The sequence below is a fragment of the Suhomyces tanzawaensis genome (genome assembly GCF_001661415.1).
Source record: "Suhomyces tanzawaensis NRRL Y-17324 unplaced genomic scaffold CANTAscaffold_6, whole genome shotgun sequence".
In the NCBI taxonomy this organism is placed as follows: Eukaryota; Fungi; Ascomycota; class Pichiomycetes; order Serinales; family Debaryomycetaceae; genus Suhomyces; species Suhomyces tanzawaensis.
The window spans coordinates 340,568-361,308 of record NW_017963641.1 but is presented as its reverse complement, the minus strand read 5'-3'; the positions used below and the strand labels follow the sequence as shown (position 1 = coordinate 361,308).

Here is a 20,741-nt window from a genome sequence, read left to right as displayed (position 1 = left end):
ATGAAGACGTGTAGTGTTTGATATGTGGGCACAAAACCTGTAAGGTGCTGCGACACAACTACAGGTTACAAAAATACTGGGTGCAGGCATCGATGAGTGAACTGAACCATATCTATAGAAGTACCCCACGGTGTAACTATACATAGAATGTCAGATAAAGAATCCGAATTCGAAAGAAGACCCAATCCCAAAGGTTGGGTTCCGCCAAAAGCTCCCTACAACCCATATGACCCCACAGACGTAAGACCTCCCGAAGGATATCCATCCGAATTCAAGATTCCAGGAAATCAACCTGAAGGGTTCTCGTCCATACCAAAGAACCCAACCCAATACAAAAAGGTCAACGAGACGATGAAAAGATTGAATTACACCCCTCGTCCAGCCTCGGAATTGTACCCTGGACAATATAAAGTGTTGAGAAGAGTCGACACCAATCAACGATTGAACACTGGATCAAGATGGTTTGGCTCGTTTTTGGGAGGATCGATTGTGGTATATTTTGCATTCTTCCACCGTTGGAATGACGGCAGAGAGAACGTGATGTCGGATTTCTACAGATTCAGATTGAGAATAAAGGAAAGACTAGTGGGCTTGACTGACCAAGATTACGACGACTTATACCACCCCAAGGGTTCTAACGTGGTGATAAAAAATGTCAGGGATACTGATTATATTCCCGAAGATATCAGAAAGACCACCGAAAATGAGTTTGCTTTAAACAGACCTTCGGAGAGACACGTTTTGGAGGCCCAGAGATTGCAACAAGAGCAAGAGGAGAACTTGTTGAGAGAATATGATATGCACAAGCAGTTCGCCGCAGAGCTCATCAGAGACGGAGATTATGTCCCTCAGGTTGACAAGAAAAAGAAGTGGTTTGGAATTTGGTAAAAACCGGGTGACTTGGCCGAGTTGAGCTCAGAATTTCCCTTTTAGATCATGCCACAGTCTGGTGGCCAAAACATGCATTGATCTGGTCATCTCCCTTTTTCACAGTAGAATCTAGTAAAATCAACCAAGTATAGTTCTTCTCTTTGTATATAGGAATTCTCGCAGACAAAATAGCACATGAAATCGAAAAAGCATCGTACCTGATATATATACACGTCAAAACATTCAACCAAGTCCACACAGTGTTAGAAGAAAGTAGCTCCCGGAAGGTACTAAAAGATAACTGGATACAGAGCATTCGCCCATACGTCATTAGCACAAGCACAAGTATATCGACACTATTGCAGAATGGTATACCAGAAACGCGTATCCATACTAAGAACGCTCTTCAATTTGGTGGCCATAGTGATCCAGCTTCAACTCAACTACTTGATACACATATTCAACGCCATCACAGGTAGAACGAGTGAGCCGAAAGATGTCAAGTCAGAGGACACGATAGAGTCCATAATCAGGGCCGGAGATATAACACAAATAGCCAAAGTATCCGACTACTTGATAAGAGAGCATGTGGTTACAACAAAAGATAGCTACTTACTAGTGGTCCACAAGCTCGAAAAGCGAGACTCAGTATACAACGGACACGGTAAGATTGCCTACTTCCACCACGGCTTGTGCACTAACTCAGAACTATTCGTTTTGGGATCAGAGAAGAACAAAAATCTCCCATACTTGTTGGCAGACTTGGGATGGGAGGTTTGGTTGGGAAATAACCGTGGGAATAAGTATTCCAGAAAACATTTAAAGTTGTCGGTGTCTGACCCCGAGTTTTGGGACTTTTCATTAGATGAATTTGCATACTACGATATCCCCGATACGATCCTGTACATTTTAAGCTTCTATACTCATGAGGACAAAGTCACTTACCTTGGATTTTCTCAGGGGTGTTCCCAGTTATTTGCCAGTTTGAGTTTGAAGCCTACCTTGAATAACCAGATTAATTACTTTGTGGGCTTATCTCCTGCAGTGATACCCAAGAATCTCAACCATACCGTATTCAAAACTATATGTGATTATTCGGCTAACGATAACACCTTCTTGCATAGCATTTTTGGCTACAGAGCAATATTGCCCTCGGTATCATTCTGGGCGTATCTTATGGGACCCAATCTTTATGAGAGGGTAATTAATGCATCATTAATTCTACTCTTTAACTGGAAGTCGCAAAACATTTCAAAGGACCAGATGAAAATCGGGTACCCCCACATGTTTTCCATTACTTCTGTCAAAACTGTGGTACACTGGTTTCAAATCATTACTGCAAAACGGTTCCAAATGTTCGATGAAACATGTGGGATTGGATTAACTAGTTTGTCCACTATGTGCAAATCTCCACAATACACGGTGCACAATGCTGCACCATTCCCAATTGCACACCACCTTAATGTCCCTATGTTACTCTTTTACGGAGATTCGGATATATTGGTGGATATTGAGGAAACAAAAAAGCTCATTTTGGAGCATAACGATAGAATGAAATCAAAATTGGAAGTGGTAGCCTGTTCGGGGTACGAACATATGGATGTGTTATGGGCTAATGATGTCTACGAAAAGGTATTCAGCAAAGTAGTTGCAGCTATGGAGAACAACTCTAAGAAGCAAACCACCTCGATGGGTGCACTCAATGGAGAACACATATCACAAAAGAAGTTGACTAACTTCGAGTGGAACGGCAATGACTACAGCCCATAGAGTTCTCTTAATAGAATGATTCTTAACTATGCGTAGCTGCTAGGTATAGGCAACCCAGTTTTTCGGGGTTACCCGGAATTTGTAAACTATATAAAGGCGCGATGCCCGCCAGTTTTTTCGAACCTTAACGCAAAAATCACAGCCATTCGTGACGCCAAAGCATTCCTTTGAGGTTGAACCCATTACGGCGTTCTGACCCATGACCAACGGGATATTGTTACGCTTTTAGGGATGGACTGGAGAACAAATTAATTGATCTTGGGTGCAGCATTTCATGTTTAACCTTGTTGTTATTAAGGGATTACCTTCGTGTGCCCGTATGGGAAGTGGTGCAATGATCAGCTAAACATTTCATCTGTAGAATCGGGTTCCGTGTAGACAGTGGACCTAATTGTGCCCAGTATGTCATGAATATGACTAGGGATATCTCTAATTATCGAACCCGACTATACTACCTCAATGACCAGCCCTCAGTTTCTTGCATGGCACCATGAAGATAGCAAGGTAGAAGGTCTAAGAGCCAATGTGTCAATAGTAAACTTGGTGAATTGGCCAACAAGATAAAGTGACCTGCTCAAACAACTCCAGATTCCTGCTTTTGCCAACCAGCTAAATAGGACAGGTAAGGGTGACTCGGGTCACGCTGAGCCAGTGCCAGCCAGTGCCTACCACAACTATGTGCAACTTGGGACCCCACTGTGATGGTTCTCCTGCATGTCTAACTGCTGGACTAAGATCTATGTCGCACTATCTCCACCATCTAGCGACAAAGTTCTGGGTATGATCTTATCTACGGTTGATGAAGCTATCTAGGTCGACAATAGTCCTATTGATAGCAGCCACGGCCGCAAGCTCCTCGCCGACCACAGGCACATGGAATGGTGGCAGCGTGTTTCGACGGAATCTGACAGATAGCCCCATCGAAAACGGGTTGTCTTGTGGGCAAGTCTACAAGGTCCCATTGGACCAACAATGTGCCTTTGTGAGGGCCAACTGCAATGACGACGAGTACCAGATCGGTAGAATCAACTACCTATCGATGTACTACTGCTCAGGCTTTGGAACAATGTCAATGGGCTTCTTGGTTGTGCTTTTAGTCTCATGTTTCGCTTCCTTAGGGCTTACGGCATCCGATTACTTGTGTCCAAACTTATACACCATTTCCAAATTCCTTAACTTATCAGATAACCTTGCGGGCCTCACGTTGTTGGCGCTAGGTAACAGCTCGCCTGACGTGTTAAGCACATACAAGGCCATGAGTGTGGGCTCCAGCGACTTGGCACTTTCAGAGTCATTGGGAGCAGCATTTTTTATCACCACCGTGGTTTTGGGATCGATGGCAATTATCCATCCCTTCAAGGTTTCAAAAAAGCTATTTTTAAGAGATGCTGGTTTCTTTTTGGTGGTTGCAACTCTCATATATTTCGTCTTGTTGGATTCCTATCTCAGTTTGTCCAATTGCATAATTTTGCTTGCAACGTACCTGTTGTATGTGGTAGTGGCATTGTCCACTCATTCTATGCTGAAAGCTAAACTAAAGAAGAAATTGAAAGATCAGCGCACGAGAGCCAACTTTCTACTCAATGATCAGCCCGATGAAGATCATCAAGATGACGACATTTTTCTTGATACCTTTTCCAATTTACCAGGCATTGAGTCATTGAACTTCAATGAAAATGATGAAGACGAGACCCCAGACAATGGAGATAAGGACGTGGAGTCTGATATCCCCGGTTCCTTTGGACTTAAGGTCCTTCTCAAAGAATTGACCAAACATTCTCATGTACACAGCAGAATCAAGCTAGACTTGGATCGTCCGTTTACTGCTCCTATCACGTTTTCAAGCAATTCAAGCAGCAGTAACGATAGAGAAATTCAAACACTTCCAGATACATCCATGCCATATAGAAATTCAGAAACGCAGGGCGATTCTTACGAGGAGGCAACCGACCAGCCTTCACAAAGCTTTGAATTCAATAACGTGCCTTTAAGTATGAGGTTAGTTTATTTGTTGAGAAATGAAGACTCGTCATTGACTAAGTTACTAGCTCCCCAATTGTTGGACTTCCCAGATCAAGACATAAACACAAAAGTCAGCACTATTTTGTTGCTCCCAATTTCAGTTTTCTTAAGAATCTCCAATCCAGTGAGAGATCAGGCAACTTTGAAGGCTTTGAAGGACAGAGAAAATCTAAATAACAATTCTGCAATACCATTTAGTTCTTCGTCCAATGAAGATTCGGATGAAGATGACGATTTTAACTTTGAGTTAGATCGTTCACTCCTCTCTACCCAAGCCATTTGTGGGTCTATTTTTTTGCTTATTATTTCACCTTTTCACGGATTCATTTTTTCTTTATTCAGTATTTTGTTTGCATATGTGATGTTTTATGTGGTTCAAAAGAGTTATCATGCCAGAGTTCTTTCTGATGGCTCAATAACCAACTCAAGTGTTGTTGACTTAGCCGCTATCAAGAAGCTAAAGGTTATCAACTATTCGGCTGCATTTTTTGGATTTGTCATTTCCTTGTCATGGGTTTCCTTGTTTGCCACAGAGATTATCAGCATTTTAAAAACTGTTGCTGTCATTTATAATTTGAATGATGATATCTTAGGGGTGACTGTTTTTGCAATAGGAAATTCAGTAGGAGACTTGATTTCAAATTTCACAATTGCTAGGATGGGTATGCCGATCATGGCATTTGGTGCATGCTTTGGTGGACCACTTTTGGCATTATGTTCAATGGGACTCAGTGGATTAATATTAATGGACAGGGACTTAGATAGCAGAGGATTCAGAATTGAAAATACCCAGACCATTAGATCGACAACTATTGCCTTGATCGTCAATATCAGTTTAATATTGGCTTTAGTACCATTTAATGACTGGAAATTCGATAGACGAATCGGGTTAATACTAATTCTAATGTGGATACTAGCTACTACATTTTCATTGTCAAATGAATTGTTGACTTAATCATAAAGATATATTCCTTTAATACAAAACCTAAAAACCCAAATATAAATTATTCACATGAAAAACATCGTAAGCTTAATCAACTTCTTCCACAGTTGGACCTTCACTGCCTGGAGCAGCACCACCTGGGGCACCTGCACCTGGGAATCCGCCTGGAGCGCCGCCTGGGGGAGCACCACCTGGAGGAGCACCACCCGCTGCAGAGTAAGCAGAAGAAATGATTGGATTAGCAATACCCTCAAGTTCCTTTTGCTTGTCAGAGTATTCTTCAGTAGTAGCTGCTTGAGAACCATCCAACCATTCAATAGTTTCGCTAATAGCCTTGTCTAACTTGGCTCTATCATCTTCACCGATCTTATCCTTAATTTCACCATCAGTGATAGAGTTTCTCAATGAGTAAGCATAAGATTCCAAGGTGTTCTTAGCTTGGATTCTTGCAGCCTCCTTTTCATCCTCTTCCTTGTACTTTTCGGCTTCACTCACCATTCTTTCGATATCTTCCTTAGAAAGTCTACCCTTGTCGTTCGTAATGGTGATCTTTTGAGTCTTACCAGTACCCTTTTCTAAGGCTGAAACATTCAAGATACCGTTGGCATCAACGTCGAAAGTGACCTCAATTTGAGGGACCCCTCTTGGAGCAGGTGGAATTCCCGTCAAATCGAACTTACCCAAAAGGTTGTTGTCCTTGGTTTGAGCTCTTTCACCTTCATATACTTGAATGAGAACACCTGGTTGGTTATCAGCGTAAGTAGAGAAGGTTTCAGACTTCTTTGTTGGGATGGTAGCATTTCTTGGAATCAACTTGGTCATAACACCACCAGCAGTTTCAATACCCATCGATAATGGGGCGACATCCAACAACAACAAGTCTTGAGTCTTAGAAGATGTGTCACCGGTCAAAATGGCAGCTTGAACAGCAGCACCATAAGCGACCGCCTCATCGGGGTTGATAGACTTGTTAGGTTCCTTACCGTTGAAGAAGTCAGAAACTAACTTTTGAATCTTTGGGATTCTTGTGGAACCACCAACGAGAACGATTTCGTCAACTTGGGACTTGTCAATCTTGGCATCCTTCAACACCTTTTCAACAGGGTCAATGGTGGTTCTGAACAAGTCAGCACACAACTCTTCGAATCTGGCTCTAGTAATTGAGGTATAGAAATCAATACCTTCATACAAAGAGTCGATTTCAATCGAGGTTTGGGCAGACGAAGATAAGGATCTCTTTGCACGCTCACAGGCAGTTCTTAATCTTCTCAATGCCCTTTGGTTAGAGGACAAGTCCTTCTTGTTCTTTCTCTTAAACTCAGTGATGAAATGGTTGACCAATCTGTGGTCAAAATCTTCACCACCCAAGTGGGTGTCACCAGCGGTAGCCTTCACTTCAAAGATACCATCATCTATGGCTAAAAGCGAAACATCAAAAGTACCACCACCCAAGTCGAAAATCAAGACGTTGTGTTCACTGGTACCCTTCTTGTCCAAACCATAAGCAATAGCAGCAGCGGTAGGTTCGTTGATGATTCTCAAGACATTCAATCCTGCAATCAATCCTGCATCCTTGGTAGCTTGTCTTTGAGAGTCGTTGAAGTATGCTGGTACAGTGACCACAGCATCAGTAACCGCACCTCCCAAGAAACCTTCGGCGGTTTCCTTCATCTTTGTCAACACCATGGAGGAGATCTCTTCTGGAGTGAAAACCTTGGTCTCACCCTTGAATTCCACCTGGATATTGGGCTTACCACCCTTGTCAATGAGCTTGAAAGGGAAGTGTTTGATGTCATTCTGGACTTCCTGGTCGTTGAACTTACGTCCAATCAAACGCTTGGCGTCAAAAACAGTGTTTGAAGGGTTCATTGCAGCCTGATTCTTGGCAGCATCACCGATCAACCGCTCAGTGTCCGTGAAGGCCACATATGAGGGTGTAGTCCGGTTACCCTGATCGTTGGCGATAATTTCCACTCTGTCATTGGTGAAGTGGGCCACACAGGAGTAGGTTGTTCCTAAATCAATTCCGACGGCTTTACTCATTTTGTAGTTATTCAGTTGTGATGTGATGGTTACTAAACGAGTTTGTTGAATAGGAAGTGAGATCTTGCTTCCCCTGGCTGCAATTTATAGTTGGCGTTTGCGCCCATTAGTTGCTAAACGGTTGCGATCCCCGCACCCCTTAATGGGGTGACCGTGGAAGGGTATCGAACCAGTAGAAGGTTGTGGAAGGGAATGGAAACGTATAGAATCGCCACGAACGACTAGCTTCTGGAGCCTCCATGGAGGTTCTAGCACCACCCCTGATGTTCTTTGGTTTCTTCGGAGAGCAAGGGCCAGTCAGGGGCCCCAATGAGGCCAGGATGTTGTTGTTAACTTGTTAGGGGGTAGTGGGAGGCTGCAAAAATATTAGACCAGAACCGGCCTCTACGATTACACAGAGCTGGCGGAAACGGCTCAATTGAAAGATGGCATCCTTGATGGACCTCTTGGGCTGTATTGAGCAATTTGGGATTCAGGAGCCTGTTGGTTATGGAGCTCTACCCTGTGCTGGCGCACCCTTACCGGCGCGCTATGAGCATAGGGCCTTGCACCATGACGGAAAAGGACAATTGCGAGAAGGTTGTGGAAATGGATGAGGATGGCTTATTGGCATAGACTGCTGGGCGGAAAAGCACATGGAGGCAAGGCTGGCCCAATTGGCACCGCCGTGTGGGATCACACGCTGAGGAAGAAGGGAGTCAACATGCTTCAGGTGATGCGTGTTCACGTGACACATCCCTCACGTTCACCATCTTAACCACAACACAATGCCCTAACACCAGCCAGCGGAAGCCAATGTCCTCGACCCCATCAAAAGCGACGCCAGTGCCGTCGTCCTCGACAGGCGGCGTGCCGCCCTCGTCCTCATCCTCCAGCGGCGGCTCGGCCTATTTCGAAAAGCAACGCGATTTGCTCATCCAAGAAATATCCAATTCCATGGACTCCGTGGTCTACAACTTGGACATCTTAAACAGGTCGTTGAACGAGTCAATCCAAGTGGGAAAAGAATTCGATGATGTGGGCCGCTTGTGGTCCCATTTTTATGACGGAATGAACCAGTTGAAACAAAGACGTGACGCGTCTGAAGAAGCAACTACAGACAAGAGTCCCCAGATTCTTCATAGCGAAGACGAGGAAGACGAAGAAATGGAAGACAGCGATGAAGAAGCGAACCAAACAAAAATCTCAGCATGAGACAGAGTCACCAAGTACAGTGCTGAGAAGCACAATGAACACAAGAATCAACATGATCCTAATCACAACAAGTGTGTGACTTATACAGACACCAGAATCAACATGATCCTAATTGCAACTGTTACAATCTTCTAGTTGATTCTACAGCATCGATCGGGGATCCTATTCACAACTGTGCAAGTTGCTATTTCTCTGAATCGAGCATATTATCACACCTGCGTTACTTGCTATTTAATTCTACAGAATCGAACATATACTTATACATTCACTATATGACCAAGAATTTTTCATACGTAATATTTCAGCTACCATCAAGATATTCAAGCACCAAACTATTCTTTCACCTCACAAAACAACTTTCTTTCAAGTTCTTTGGACAACTTATCATTTATTAAATCTTTTCTTTTTTATTCTTCTGGATATCCTTTTTAGGTTAAACAACAAGAACACATAAAACAAGGTAAAACAAGGATACTGAACTAGTAGATCTTTATATAATTAGATATAAATAGGTAGAAAGAAAATAGAGATGGTGAAGAATTGTAGGGAGGATTGGATGACCGTGTTTAGAAACACTTGTGGTGAACGATAGATGGTCCAGATTCGTCGTATTCTTGTTTTGAGATCCACAATTGTTGGAAAGTGGATAAGGAAGCCAAAATGGAACCACCAATCCAGACAGAGTACTTTCTTTCTGGTGGGGCAATGATCTTGACCTTCATAGAAGATGGAGCCAAAGCGGTGATTTCCTTTTGCATACGTTCAGCAATACCTGGGAACATGGTGGTACCACCGGACATAACAATGTTACCGTACAATTCCTTACGGACATCGACGTCACACTTCATGATAGAGTTGTAAGTAGTTTGGTCAATACCAGCAGCTTCCAAACCCAAGTCAGATGGACGGAAAAGAGCTTCAGCAGTTCTGAATCTTTCGTTACCAATAGTGATGACTTGACCATCTGGCAATTCGTAAGACTTTTCAATAGCAGAAGATTGAGAAGAGGTTTGCATTTCTTGTTCGAAGTCCAAGGCAACGTAACACAACTTCTCCTTGATGTCTCTGACAATTTCTCTTTCAGCAGTAGTAGAGAAAGCGTAACCACGTTCAGACAAGATCTTCATCAAGTAGTCGGTCAAGTCTCTACCGGCCAAGTCAATTCTCAAGATACCGTGAGGCAAGGAGAAACCAGCGTAGATTGGAACAACGTGGGTAACACCATCACCGGAGTCCAAAACAATACCGGTGGTTCTACCGGAAGAGTATAAGGAAAGAACGGCTTGGATAGAGACGTAGAAGGCTGGAACGTTGAAAGTTTCAAACATGATTTGAGTCATCTTTTCTCTGTTAGACTTAGGGTTCATTGGAGCTTCAGTCAACAAAACTGGGTGCTCTTCTGGGGCAACTCTCAATTCGTTGTAGAAAGTGTGGTGCCAGATCTTTTCCATATCGTCCCAGTTGGTAACGATACCGTGTTCAATTGGGTATCTCAAACTCAAGACACCTCTCTTGGATTGAGCTTCGTCACCAACGTAAGAGTCCTTTTGGCCCATACCGACCATGATACCGTGGTGTCTTGGTCTACCGACGATAGATGGGAAAACGGCACGTGGAGCGTCATCACCGGCGAAACCGGCCTTACACATACCGGAACCGTTATCAATGACCAAAGCAGCTACTTCTTCTGTAAATGTGTTAGTATGGTTTCAGGCGTAATCGAGGCTGGCTTGCGGGTGGTCGTGCGGCACACAACCACTTTCGATCCAACAACAAATGATAAGGCTCCTTGTTGTCGGCAATAAGGCAAAAGCCGGAATTGGAGGGAGCTGGTGTGAGATCTTGAAGGATGCTTCGATTGATTGAGCAGGCGCAACGACGGGCGCCACTCCGAGTTTGCGTCGTCGAACGTCGACGAAACGGCACGCCAGTGGCAATGAAAAATCTGAAAAAGCCGACGTCAAGCACACGTTGGGCGTGCAATTCATCGTGCCCCGGGTCATGACGCCAGAGGCTTGATCGATTGGCCAGTAGGGAAGGATTCGCCACTGGTGGGATGATTCCGGACTCAGGCTCGTCGGATCAAGGTTGCCAGCGGGCAATGGGCGGATCGCGGCAGCCGCCGCGGCTATCACGTCAATCAATCAACAGCCAGCTCCTGTGGGTGTTCTGGGATACATACCACCGTCCATATTGAATGTCTATTTGATTAATGTATAAAGTTATACTGAAGAAAGAAAAGAGAAAGAAAGAACAACGAATTCAAAAGTGCTGTTGGTTTTAAATGGACGTCGGTGCGAACTCCTAAACCACGACGGGTGCGAGTGCGTGAACAGGGGAAAAAAGAAAAATTTTCGACCAGACAATACGAGGGTTAGACGAGGTGGAGGAGAGCACAACACAGAGGTAGCGGTAGGTAGGAGGGTGGTGGACGGTGGTGCTACTGACCTGTAGGGACTAGATGTTGGTAGGAGTGGCTATGGTCTTTTTTTGGGGAAGTTATGTTGGGGACTGGCCGGTGGCGACGCGTCTGGGCCTGGCCTCGGAATTGTCCCAGGTGGGCTATACGGTCACGAGGGCAGTGACCGTGGATCCCTGAATCGCTGATGTCACACCAGGCAGGGACGCAGGAGGGCCGGGGGTAAGGTGGCCAGCCGGCACTCCACGATGTAGGCTCCGTTGCTGGTGGCACTACGGGCCAATCATCAGTACACAGATCTATACTAGACAGATTCGTACTACAGAGCAGGTGGTGGCACCACCACCACCACCGCCACCAGCGTGGTGTCGTAAATCTTCTCCGCAATCAAGGAGGCTATGGCAACTATTGCTGGAACCATCCGCTCCTATTTGTCGGATTTCGCTGACGCGCACTGCCCTAGTAGGCACTGGCAGATCTGAGATCGGGACGTGGCCCGAGGGGAGCCCGCTGCCGAGACGCAGGTGGTGTCACTGGCCACCGAGGAGGTGCAGGTGGCGGTAGTGGGCACCGAGCGTCGTGGTGGTGGTGGTGGTGATGGTGGTACTGGACATTTCATAGTAGCTAGAAGGCATGCCACCCCCCAAGCCGGCTCTGTGATGAACTGACGGTGGATCAGGCATGCTCGGATGCCGCGGACCTAGCCAGGTCTTCTTAGCAACAACCCCAGCCCCCTGGCCCGGTTGGCATCACGCTCCCTCGTCCACTGGCCCTGTACTTACAGCGAGAGCTCTCCCAGTCGTCCCAGCGTCGCCTCGCACTGAACCTCCTCCACCCTCTTTTCTCGTGCACCTCCCTCAGACAAAAAATCATTTCGATCTACATTGTCAGCACATCCCAGTTCCTACCAGCCATCATGTCATCCTCCGTTCCATACGACCCATACATTCCAAACCAGACGACAGGCGACCAGTCCAACTCCAGGACCGCCGCCATCCAGGCCGTAAGTACAAGCATCTAGCAGCGCTACAACACCCACCACCAGCGGCGAACTTATTCTAATGTTCATCAGCGTACCAGCTGCCACCAGTCCGTGGACCCCTACTAACGTCTAGCAAATCGATGACACTGTCGGCATCATGCGTGACAACATCAACAAGGTTGCCGAACGTGGAGAGCGTTTGGACTCCATAGAAAACAAGACCGACAACTTGGCCATCAGCGCCCAGGGGTTCAGAAGAGGCGCCAACAGGGTCAGAAAAGATATGTGGTGGAAGGACTTCAAGATGAGATTGTGCTTGATTTTCGGGGTCATCATTGTGTTGATCGTGATCATCGTCCCAATCGCCGTCCACTTCAAGTAGACGTCGGTTCCAATTGCGTTCCGTTTCTTCATTCCACCCCGACCCGCGATGAATCATGGCCCAACCTCTCAATTTACGACACCTGTCCTTTAGGACGCCCAATTGTTCTCCTTCTACAGTTTACCCGTTGATGGCGTGGTGAATGCGTCCGGCGGATCCAGATTTGGCTCCACAAGGCGCTCTATTCTAATATTTATATCTTGCAACCAAGTCTATACTTGTCAATGAAGTGTGTTATTTACTTTCTGGTGCTGCCAGCACCGGCATCCTGTAGCATTTCGAAATTTCCTGATTGGGAATAGGACATGTGGAGGGTGCGCACGCAGCTGCTGGAGAAAGGTGTATGGTGTAGTCTCTGTGGGGCCTGGGCAGACGGAAATAGCCACTAGAACCACCAGGGCGTACTGGAGGGCATTGATGCCTACCAAAGCCTACTGATGTACTGGCACTTCCAAGGCCTCCTTGAGTCTCTTGTCTCCAGGGTGCCTACACAGTAGATTCCACCGCGGCTAGGGAGGCCTCTCCACTTTTCGCTGCCGCTTCTCGCTACCACTTCTCGCTACCACCACCGTTCTCTCCCTGCCGAGCCCGGCCAGCCTTCCCTCCCGCTAGAAACACTCCTGCTGCTCGCCCCAGCTACCCTCACTCTGCCGGGGCCCGCAAGCGCTCCCTGACTCGCGCGCGGTCCCCCGAGTCAACCAGAGTCACACCAGCATAAATTTTCGTGCACTACAAAAGCAGCCAAACTCACGCCAGCTCCACCCTTCTCCATAGACTGTCTTTCCATCACATCATGTTCAGAACTTTATTAAGAACCTCGCCACTTGTGGCCAGACCTTCGGCCCGTCTTTTCTCCACATCCAGAGCCGTGTTCAACAGCACCAGCCACAAGTTGAACAAAGATTCACATGTCTACAAGTACTTGCAGGAGGGTCCTTCCACCATCAAGTACACTGCCGAACACGAATGGTTGGCCATCTTCAAGGACGACTCTGCGTTCGTGGGTATCACCACCTACGCCAGTGAGGCATTGGGAGATGTCACCTTCGTGGAATTGCCAGAAGTCGGCGACAAGGTCGAGGTTGGCGACACCATTGGCTCTGTTGAATCGGTCAAGAGCGCCTCAGAAATCTACTCTCCAGTTGCTGGAGAGGTTGTTGCCATCAACGATGTGTTGGAGAGTGAGCCTCAACTCATCAACACCGATCCTATCGGAAACGGGTGGATTGCCCAGATCAAGTTGTCCGACCCAGCAGCAATCGAGTCGTCCGAGGAATTGTTGAGTGCCGAGGAGTACGAAAACTCGTTGAGCGAAAACTAGCCGTGCTGGCATCCACGCTGGCTCTGAACCATGAACCTGGCTGCTGAATTGTGTAACCCAGACTACAATCAAACTGCCGAGTCTGGCTGAATCGCATTGTCGAGCCTGGCTGATTCGAGTCCTGGTCCACGTTGGGTGGCTACACTAAGTCACATACTATATATTCCATAAACTTTAGCTAGAGGTCTAAAGCGGGTGTTTTTCCTTTGACTCTTCCAAGGACACAGTCCTGGGTGTACTTTTGGATAAAGTTATCCTCGTGTAACATTTCGAAGCTCTCGGTAGCGTCCTTGCCAGCATAGTTGATGATGGAGTTCTCACCTCCGGGGTGGTCTTTGAGGAAGGGCGTCAAGTCAAGTACCACGTTCTTGATGATCACCCAGCAGTCCTGGGCCGTGTTGTGCTTGGCAACCTCCTCAGGAGTGAACTCTTTCGAGGGGATCTCGAATTGCTTGAAACCACCCGAAGATTCGGGTGGTGGACTGGCCAGGCTGGATGCTCCCTTGCCGGAATCAGTACCAGTACTCGATTCGGAGCTGGAGCCAGTCTGTGGGTGCGAGCCATCTGCTCCATTTCCCCACTCAATAGTCACTCTTCCTGGAGCCTCGGGGTCAATGTGGAGATGGACCATCTTCAATCTATTCGCAGCCACATCGTCGCGGCTGGCCGAGCTCAATTTTTGCAAATTAAAGCTGGACGCCTGGTCGGCTGCAAGCCTACCGTACACCACACACGCCAAGAGTGACGATCCTCCCAACCGATTGTGGCCATGGACCCCGCCAGCCAACTCGCCTGCTGCGTACAATCCCTGGAACGGCTGCGACTTGCCATCGGCCTCGTACAACACCTGCGACTTGTCGTTGATTTTGACACCTCCCATGGTAAAGTGCAACACCCGCGTGATGTAGGAGACGTGGTAGTTGGCGTGGCTGTCGAACACAAACGGAGTGGCAGGAAAGTATTTCTTTCCGTAGGGGTCGTCGATGTCGCCTTTGGCAGCCTGGTTGTAAGTGTGCAACTGGGCCGCCAACGACTTTTCGTCAGTTCCGAGCTCGTTGACCAATTCTGCTCCCGTGATGGTTTTCATCAAGTTGCGCGATTTGTAGTGCTTAACGTGGAACGCCAACCTCTTTTCGCATTCCTCGCTCAACACCAACCTGATGGGGCCATTTCCTTGCTTGATTTGCTTCTCCATCTCGCCACTGACGTAGTCGCGTGTGCCTAGCTCGTTGACAAACCGCTGGCCCTTGGCGTTGAACATGATGCCACCCTCGCCACGCAAGGCCTCGGCTCCAAGAAAGAGGAACCGCGGACTCAGCTTGCCATTGATGGTGTCGGAGTCGTCCAAGTCGATCAACCCCGTGGGATGCACCTGGACCTTGTCCATGTCGATGCCCACGCCGTTGTTCTTCATGATGATCTTCTGGCCATCGCCTGTGGCGTGCACCCCGTTGGTAGAGGGCAAATCGATGATATCTGGCCTGTACTTCCGCAAAAGCGAGTTCTTGGTGAAGTCAGCAGCGTAGCCTCCTGTGCTCATGATCACGGGTCCACGGAGCTCGTGCTTGGACTTATCCTTCAAGTTCTTGTACTTGACTCCCAACACGCGATCTCCCTCGGTGATCAAGTCGAGCACCTGGCAGTTCTTCTTGATCGCCACCCGCAGGGGCTCCACCTCTGCCAACCGCTCCAACGACTCCAACAACTTGTAGGTGATGGCCATGCCTGGAAACTTGGAGTCCTTGCCGCGGTGGGTTCTGGGCTGCGAGTGCCCCCCTAGCCGCGACACCACGCTGAGGTCCAACTCGAACACCTCCTGGAGCCAGTGGATGGCGTCTGCCGAGTGGTGGGTCAATACCCGGATCAACTCGGGGTTGGCGCGGTCTTTGGCAGTTTCCAAGGTATCTTTGTAGAACTGGTCCACCGAGTCCTTGATGCCAAGGTCCACCTGGGTGCGGGTCAACGACCCGTTGATTCCCGACGTGGCCTTGCCACTGTTTCCGCTCAAGAACCCTTGTTTGTCCACAAGAACCACGTTGGCTCCGCGGAGATACGCCTGGTGGGCAGCAGACAAGCCTGCCAAGCCGCCACCCACGATGATGATGCTGTTGGAGGGAACGCTCATGGGGTAGTAGTTGGTGATTGATAAGGAGTCTTGGGAAAGGAGTTGTTAAACGTTTTGGAGGGTGTTGAGTAGTAGTAGGAGCAATTTAGCCTGTGTTAGGTGTAATGGCTTTTTGGGGACTTATTTCGCCACTTTTGCGTAGGTGGTTGGCCAGTTTGCGTGGGGAGTAAGTTAGCGTTCAGGAGCGCTTCGGAGTTGATTCAATAGTAGGAGTTGCTCTAGTACTACGCAGTGTTTAGCCAAATTCCTGAGGATCAATGATTGGTGTATTCGACTCAGAGACTGCTTTATAATCTGTGGACTGTCCTTCTAGGCTTATCCAAGTGTATTAGTGCTTATATACTTGTGCTTATGCCACCGCCTGCCCATTGGCTGGAAATTGCGGGGGACGCGATAGCTGTCTCGGTGGAACTATGCAGGCACCCTTCAATTGCTATATCGAGAGACATTTTGATGGGTAATGGGGCTTTGCCCAGGGTTTCACATGAGCCAGGCCCTTTGGTCTCCTCTATCGTGTGGGGGAGTTATGTAGCCTGGGAATTGTATTTGGCAGGTTTCGGATCGGATCGGTTTCCATCCGCATTGCGGAGTATTCGTAGGGATGTCAATCAGCCCGGATGTTGGGGTAACATCCGTAACTCGATCCCGCAGATGGCCTGAGTCTTTGTTGCCCCACATTAATGCGATATGTATTGGAACGCAAATGACACGTCCTGGTGGCTGGCTTCGGTAACAATTAACGAGTCTTCGTTGTGCTTCAAGGATGCGTGGTTCAAATGGTTCCAGGTGGTGGAATCCCCGTAGAGCATAGCTGGAGACTTCACCTTTTGGCCGTCCTTATCGCATCGGATACAATTGAAGGTATCGTGGGTATCGCAGTTGGTGTTGGGCTGGTACTGGAAAAGTTGACGGAGGTTATCGGCACTGAAAAGACGCTCCACATCCTCCTTTTCGTCCACAACACAACTGGACAACGAAAGCTTCATAGACTGTCTCTGGAAAATCTTCTCCTCGATGGTTCCCGTGGTGATAAACCGGTAAATAAAACAGTCCTTCTTTTGGCCATCACGCCATACACGAGCCAACGCCTGTTGGTCAGCGGCAGGATTCCAGTCAGGATCGATCAAAATCAACCGGTTGGCTCCAATTAAATTGATACCACATCCTCCTGCTTTGGACGACAAAAGGAAAATAAACTCCTTGCCTTCCGGATCGTTAAATTTATCAACCAACTTTTGACGCTTGTTGATATTCATGGTACCGTCCAAGCGCAAGCTTCCATATCTTTTGTGGCGACACATTTTCTCAATAAGATCAAGGGTTTGGGTATAATTTGAAATGAGGACGATTTTATCGTTTGTCTCTGTGTTTATTTGATGCAAGAACCGTTCCAATATCATGAACTTTCCACTGAACCATGTTTGAACTTCTTTTCCTCTTCCACCACCAATTGATGAGCAGTAATCATCAGGAATAAACTTCTCACTTCCTTCCAAGTCATCAGGCAAGTTGAGTAAGTCGGGGTGGTTGCATAACTTCTTAAGCAATCCAATGGCTTTCAATGGTTGCGACCCAACTCCTCGTAATAATTTCTTGATTTCGGGTGACGTTATAAAGTGCTCGTAGATGGCTTTTTGCATTGGAGAAAGTCCTGTAAATAAAACGTATTCGTACTTGACAGGCAAATACTTTGAGAGAATATCGTTGGTTCTTCTGATAATAAATTTAGAGACCAACTGAGATAAATCTGCTAGCTTTTCATCACCCTTCTTTTTATCTTCGTCCGTGGCCAAAGAATCTCTACCCTTTAAGATTATATTCTCGAAATTCTTCCGGAAATCATTTCTTGTACCCAAATATCCAGGATTAGCAAAATTCAATAAGGAAAAATACTCTGATAAATCATTTTGGATCGGAGTACCTGATAAAATAACTCTTCTGTCACACCGGAGTGAGTTCAACGCAGTAAATGTTAATGAGTCACCATTCTTCAAACGATGACCTTCATCGGCCAACATAAGCCCAACTTCTGTACCTGCCAATTTATCGACATTTCTCCTCAATGTCTCGTAGGAAATGATCAAGACGGGTCTGACAATGTTTCTACCCTGGGCTGTAGACCACTGCTGTAAGGCCAACCCCAAGTCAGCCGTCTTGGTGGACTTACCATCGACGGCCAAAGGTGTTAACACACCTTCTCCTAGCCATTTTACTATTTCATTTGCCCAGTTTCTCACCAATGACGACGGGCAGACAATAATACATTTTTCAATAGTCCTCTTACCTCTTGGACTTTGTTTCAAAAGCGTCCACATGAGAGTCAAACACTGTAATGTCTTTCCAAGACCCATCTCATCTGCCATGATACAACCTTTAGCTCTAGGATCAAGGAGACCAGAAGTACATCGATACAAGAATTTAACACCAGCAATCTGATGGGGCCGTAAGATTTTGGCTAGCTTGGGATCAATAACGACAGGAACATCTGGGAACTTGGCTAATGCCTCTTCGGGATTTTTGACTATTCCAAGCATTTCTGCGAGTGATCTGTGCGTACGCCTTTTCTTTATGGGTTCATTCTCTTTGTCTTCTTCTTCCTCCTTGGTATCATTGTCTTCCTTCTCTTCTGCAATCTTGGGGATCACATCGACAGTAGGGTCGTATAGGACGATGGCAAACTCACTCATAGGATCGTGAAGGGCCCGTGGTGGCAAAAATGCCCGCTGTCTGTTTCCCAAAGGTGGCGGAGGGGCCCTGCCAAACTCATCGACCTTCTTCATGGGGACCTTGAAAGACAGCCGTAATTTCTGTTCCGTATGCACAATATTATCGCCATTTAGGATCAGACGAGGCAATAATGCTCCCTTTCTCTTTCTTCTTTCTTCGATGTCATCTTTATCAGGGATGGTCACCTCTGCTTCTCCTTCCATGGCATAGCTTGTAACCTTGCGAGCTGCACGCTGCAAGCCTTTCTGTCCTAAACTGTCAGATCCATCTCCTCTTCTTGCAAAAGGCACCTTAAACGGTCTGGCAAGTCTCTGATCACTGTCAGTGACGCGTGGGGGACGCTTGTCCTTTGGCACTCCTGCTCCAGAACCTAGAGGAGTGGTGAATTCTTTCAAAGGCTTTCTCACAGCCATGATTACGTGGTTGAGTGTTGCTGTACTTGGGGGCGTTCTATAAGGATAATGCTGACTAAGAGGTAATGATTTGGTTTGTGCTGTGTTTACATACCTCAGACGTGTTTGATCACGTGCCCACCCAACGATGATTCGAATCTTTTAGTGGAAGGAAGGGCCCTTATTGGCTATTGTTGTGGGGGGTGAATGTATAGAACTCAATCATAGCCCGAATGAGCCTCGACACCTTCAAATTGGAGACTTTGATCTAATTTGAACTCCAGTGGCCCTTATTAATAAATCACGTGATTGGACTCTAGATCACACCAAGGATAAGCTAGTATATTATAGGCAATCACGATGGATCAAATACTAGCAAAAGCAAGTAACCAAGCAGTCACCTTTGCCATACGGTCAGGTATCTCGTTGGCCTCGGGGTATGCCATCAAGACCATCACTAGGCTCTTAGATAAACTCCCCGAAGAGGAGAAGCAGAGGATACAGAAGGGTAGGAACCGACTCCAAACAAAGATTGATGTGGTATCAGTGTCAATTGACTTGATCCGGTTGGCTTCCGCTCGTGGAAATACCACCTTGGAGTCGACGCTCAGCATGATCCAAGAATTGACCGAAGACATCGATCATTTTCAAGAGAGAATCGATGGGATAGCTAATCAATTGACGGGTGTAAATGCAAAGGAATCGGTCAAGAGGGTGGAAGATCAGTTGAGGAAGTTGGAGAATCAGATAAACGATTTGGTGCCTCTTCTTAACCTATCGCTCATCACCGCAGGTGTCAATATGAATGGATCTTTAGGCAAAGGCATATCCCCTGGAAGATTGCTCCAGGCAAGCAATTACCTAATTAACTCCGAAAACAACTCCGAGGTGGGCCCTACGTTCGATTTGGTGATGTACACTATCTTTTACAACCCTAGCAGGCTCAAGAGTGTGGAAGGAGCAGATGAGCTTTCTTGTATTACCTGGAAAGAAACATATGCCAGGGCTCTGGTCAAGATTACCAAGCTGGAAAACAATAATTTTGACTTCAAATTTGAAATCCACGAAGACTTGAATGATGGAAGGTATCACGAAGAGGAGGCTACTTCTAAGATTTATGACGTGAGCAAAATCGAACGCATGTTCTTTAGCGCATCTGGCAAATTATTGAAGTTGGAAGGAAGGAACTCGCCAGTGTTGATAATTAAATTAGTTGAGGGAATCAATGAAGAGTGGATCGGTTTAGGGGAGTTGAATGCTGGCGAGTTTGACGAAGAAGATGACGACGAGGAAGATGAAGATGAAAACGATGATGAGGATGAGCGAGATGGGAATAAAGCCAAGAAAGAGTCCAAGGCTGCAAAGAATACCTCCCTATCGTTACTTGAATATCTTTTAAGGCTTTCCAAATTGCAACAAATTGAGCAACAATCCATTCTCAACATTAAGGATGAGGTGTTAGCTCTCTATTTGAAGGACGAAGAGGCCTCGAATCTACCTATTGTTCCGCAAACAAGCCAGGAAAAGGTATTGAATGCTGCAAAGAAATCG

General features: G+C 46.7%; 11 protein-coding genes across 11 annotated transcripts; 7 read left to right on the top strand and 4 right to left on the bottom strand.

The window, feature by feature from the left end:
• Positions 1 to 147: 147 nt before the first annotated feature.
• On the top strand, positions 148 to 888 carry MCU1 (Mcu1p; the record flags this gene model as incomplete). Its single annotated transcript, XM_020210392.1, has 1 exon — positions 148 to 888. One exon carries the CDS (start codon positions 148 to 150, stop codon positions 886 to 888), a length of 741 nt encoding a protein of 246 aa, XP_020062957.1.
• A 348-nt stretch (positions 889 to 1,236) lies between these two features.
• TGL99 (Tgl99p) lies at positions 1,237 to 2,640 on the top strand (the record flags this gene model as incomplete). The annotated part of the gene is made up of 3 exons (XM_020211799.1): positions 1,237 to 1,354; positions 1,391 to 2,514; positions 2,548 to 2,640. 3 exons carry the CDS (start codon positions 1,237 to 1,239, stop codon positions 2,638 to 2,640), a joined length of 1,335 nt encoding a protein of 444 aa, XP_020062956.1.
• Positions 2,641 to 3,354: 714 nt separating this feature from the next.
• On the top strand, positions 3,355 to 5,617 carry CANTADRAFT_91289 (uncharacterized protein; the record flags this gene model as incomplete). The annotated part of the gene is made up of 2 exons (XM_020211798.1): positions 3,355 to 3,418; positions 3,552 to 5,617. 2 exons carry the CDS (start codon positions 3,355 to 3,357, stop codon positions 5,615 to 5,617), a joined length of 2,130 nt encoding a protein of 709 aa, XP_020062955.1.
• A 75-nt stretch (positions 5,618 to 5,692) lies between these two features.
• On the bottom strand, positions 5,693 to 7,648 carry HSP70 (Hsp70 family chaperone; the record flags this gene model as incomplete). Its single annotated transcript, XM_020210323.1, has 1 exon — positions 5,693 to 7,648. The coding sequence occupies one exon, from the start codon at positions 7,646 to 7,648 to the stop codon at positions 5,693 to 5,695; it is 1,956 nt and encodes a 651-aa protein (XP_020062954.1).
• An 810-nt stretch (positions 7,649 to 8,458) lies between these two features.
• Positions 8,459 to 10,491, bottom strand: ACT1 (actin; the record flags this gene model as incomplete). Its single annotated transcript, XM_020211797.1, has 3 exons — positions 8,459 to 8,505; positions 9,106 to 9,110; positions 9,473 to 10,491. 3 exons carry the CDS (start codon positions 10,489 to 10,491, stop codon positions 8,459 to 8,461), a joined length of 1,071 nt encoding a protein of 356 aa, XP_020062953.1.
• A 1,686-nt stretch (positions 10,492 to 12,177) lies between these two features.
• CANTADRAFT_55315 (SNAP receptor) lies at positions 12,178 to 12,625 on the top strand (the record flags this gene model as incomplete). Its single annotated transcript, XM_020210433.1, has 2 exons — positions 12,178 to 12,264; positions 12,377 to 12,625. The coding sequence occupies 2 exons, from the start codon at positions 12,178 to 12,180 to the stop codon at positions 12,623 to 12,625; spliced, it is 336 nt and encodes a 111-aa protein (XP_020062952.1).
• A 793-nt stretch (positions 12,626 to 13,418) lies between these two features.
• GCV3 (glycine decarboxylase subunit H) lies at positions 13,419 to 13,946 on the top strand (the record flags this gene model as incomplete). Its single annotated transcript, XM_020211796.1, has 1 exon — positions 13,419 to 13,946. One exon carries the CDS (start codon positions 13,419 to 13,421, stop codon positions 13,944 to 13,946), a length of 528 nt encoding a protein of 175 aa, XP_020062951.1.
• An 89-nt stretch (positions 13,947 to 14,035) lies between these two features.
• Positions 14,036 to 16,247, bottom strand: OSM2 (fumarate reductase). The gene has a single exon (XM_020208235.1). The coding sequence runs from the start codon at positions 16,069 to 16,071 to the stop codon at positions 14,125 to 14,127; it is 1,947 nt and encodes a 648-aa protein (XP_020062950.1). The 5' UTR covers positions 16,072 to 16,247; the 3' UTR covers positions 14,036 to 14,124.
• Positions 16,247 to 16,811, top strand: CANTADRAFT_283692 (uncharacterized protein). The gene has a single exon (XM_020208242.1). The coding sequence runs from the start codon at positions 16,423 to 16,425 to the stop codon at positions 16,729 to 16,731; it is 309 nt and encodes a 102-aa protein (XP_020062949.1). The 5' UTR covers positions 16,247 to 16,422; the 3' UTR covers positions 16,732 to 16,811.
• On the bottom strand, positions 16,741 to 19,381 carry RAD54 (DNA-dependent ATPase). Its single transcript, XM_020208236.1, has one exon. It carries the CDS (start codon positions 19,209 to 19,211, stop codon positions 16,749 to 16,751), a length of 2,463 nt encoding a protein of 820 aa, XP_020062948.1. The 5' UTR covers positions 19,212 to 19,381; the 3' UTR covers positions 16,741 to 16,748.
• A 169-nt stretch (positions 19,382 to 19,550) lies between these two features.
• Positions 19,551 to 20,717, top strand: CANTADRAFT_30437 (uncharacterized protein; the record flags this gene model as incomplete). The annotated part of the gene is made up of 1 exon (XM_020208352.1): positions 19,551 to 20,717. A coding segment is annotated over one exon (1,167 nt), but the record flags the coding sequence as incomplete, so codon positions are not given.
• Between the last annotated feature and the right edge of the window lie 24 nt (positions 20,718 to 20,741).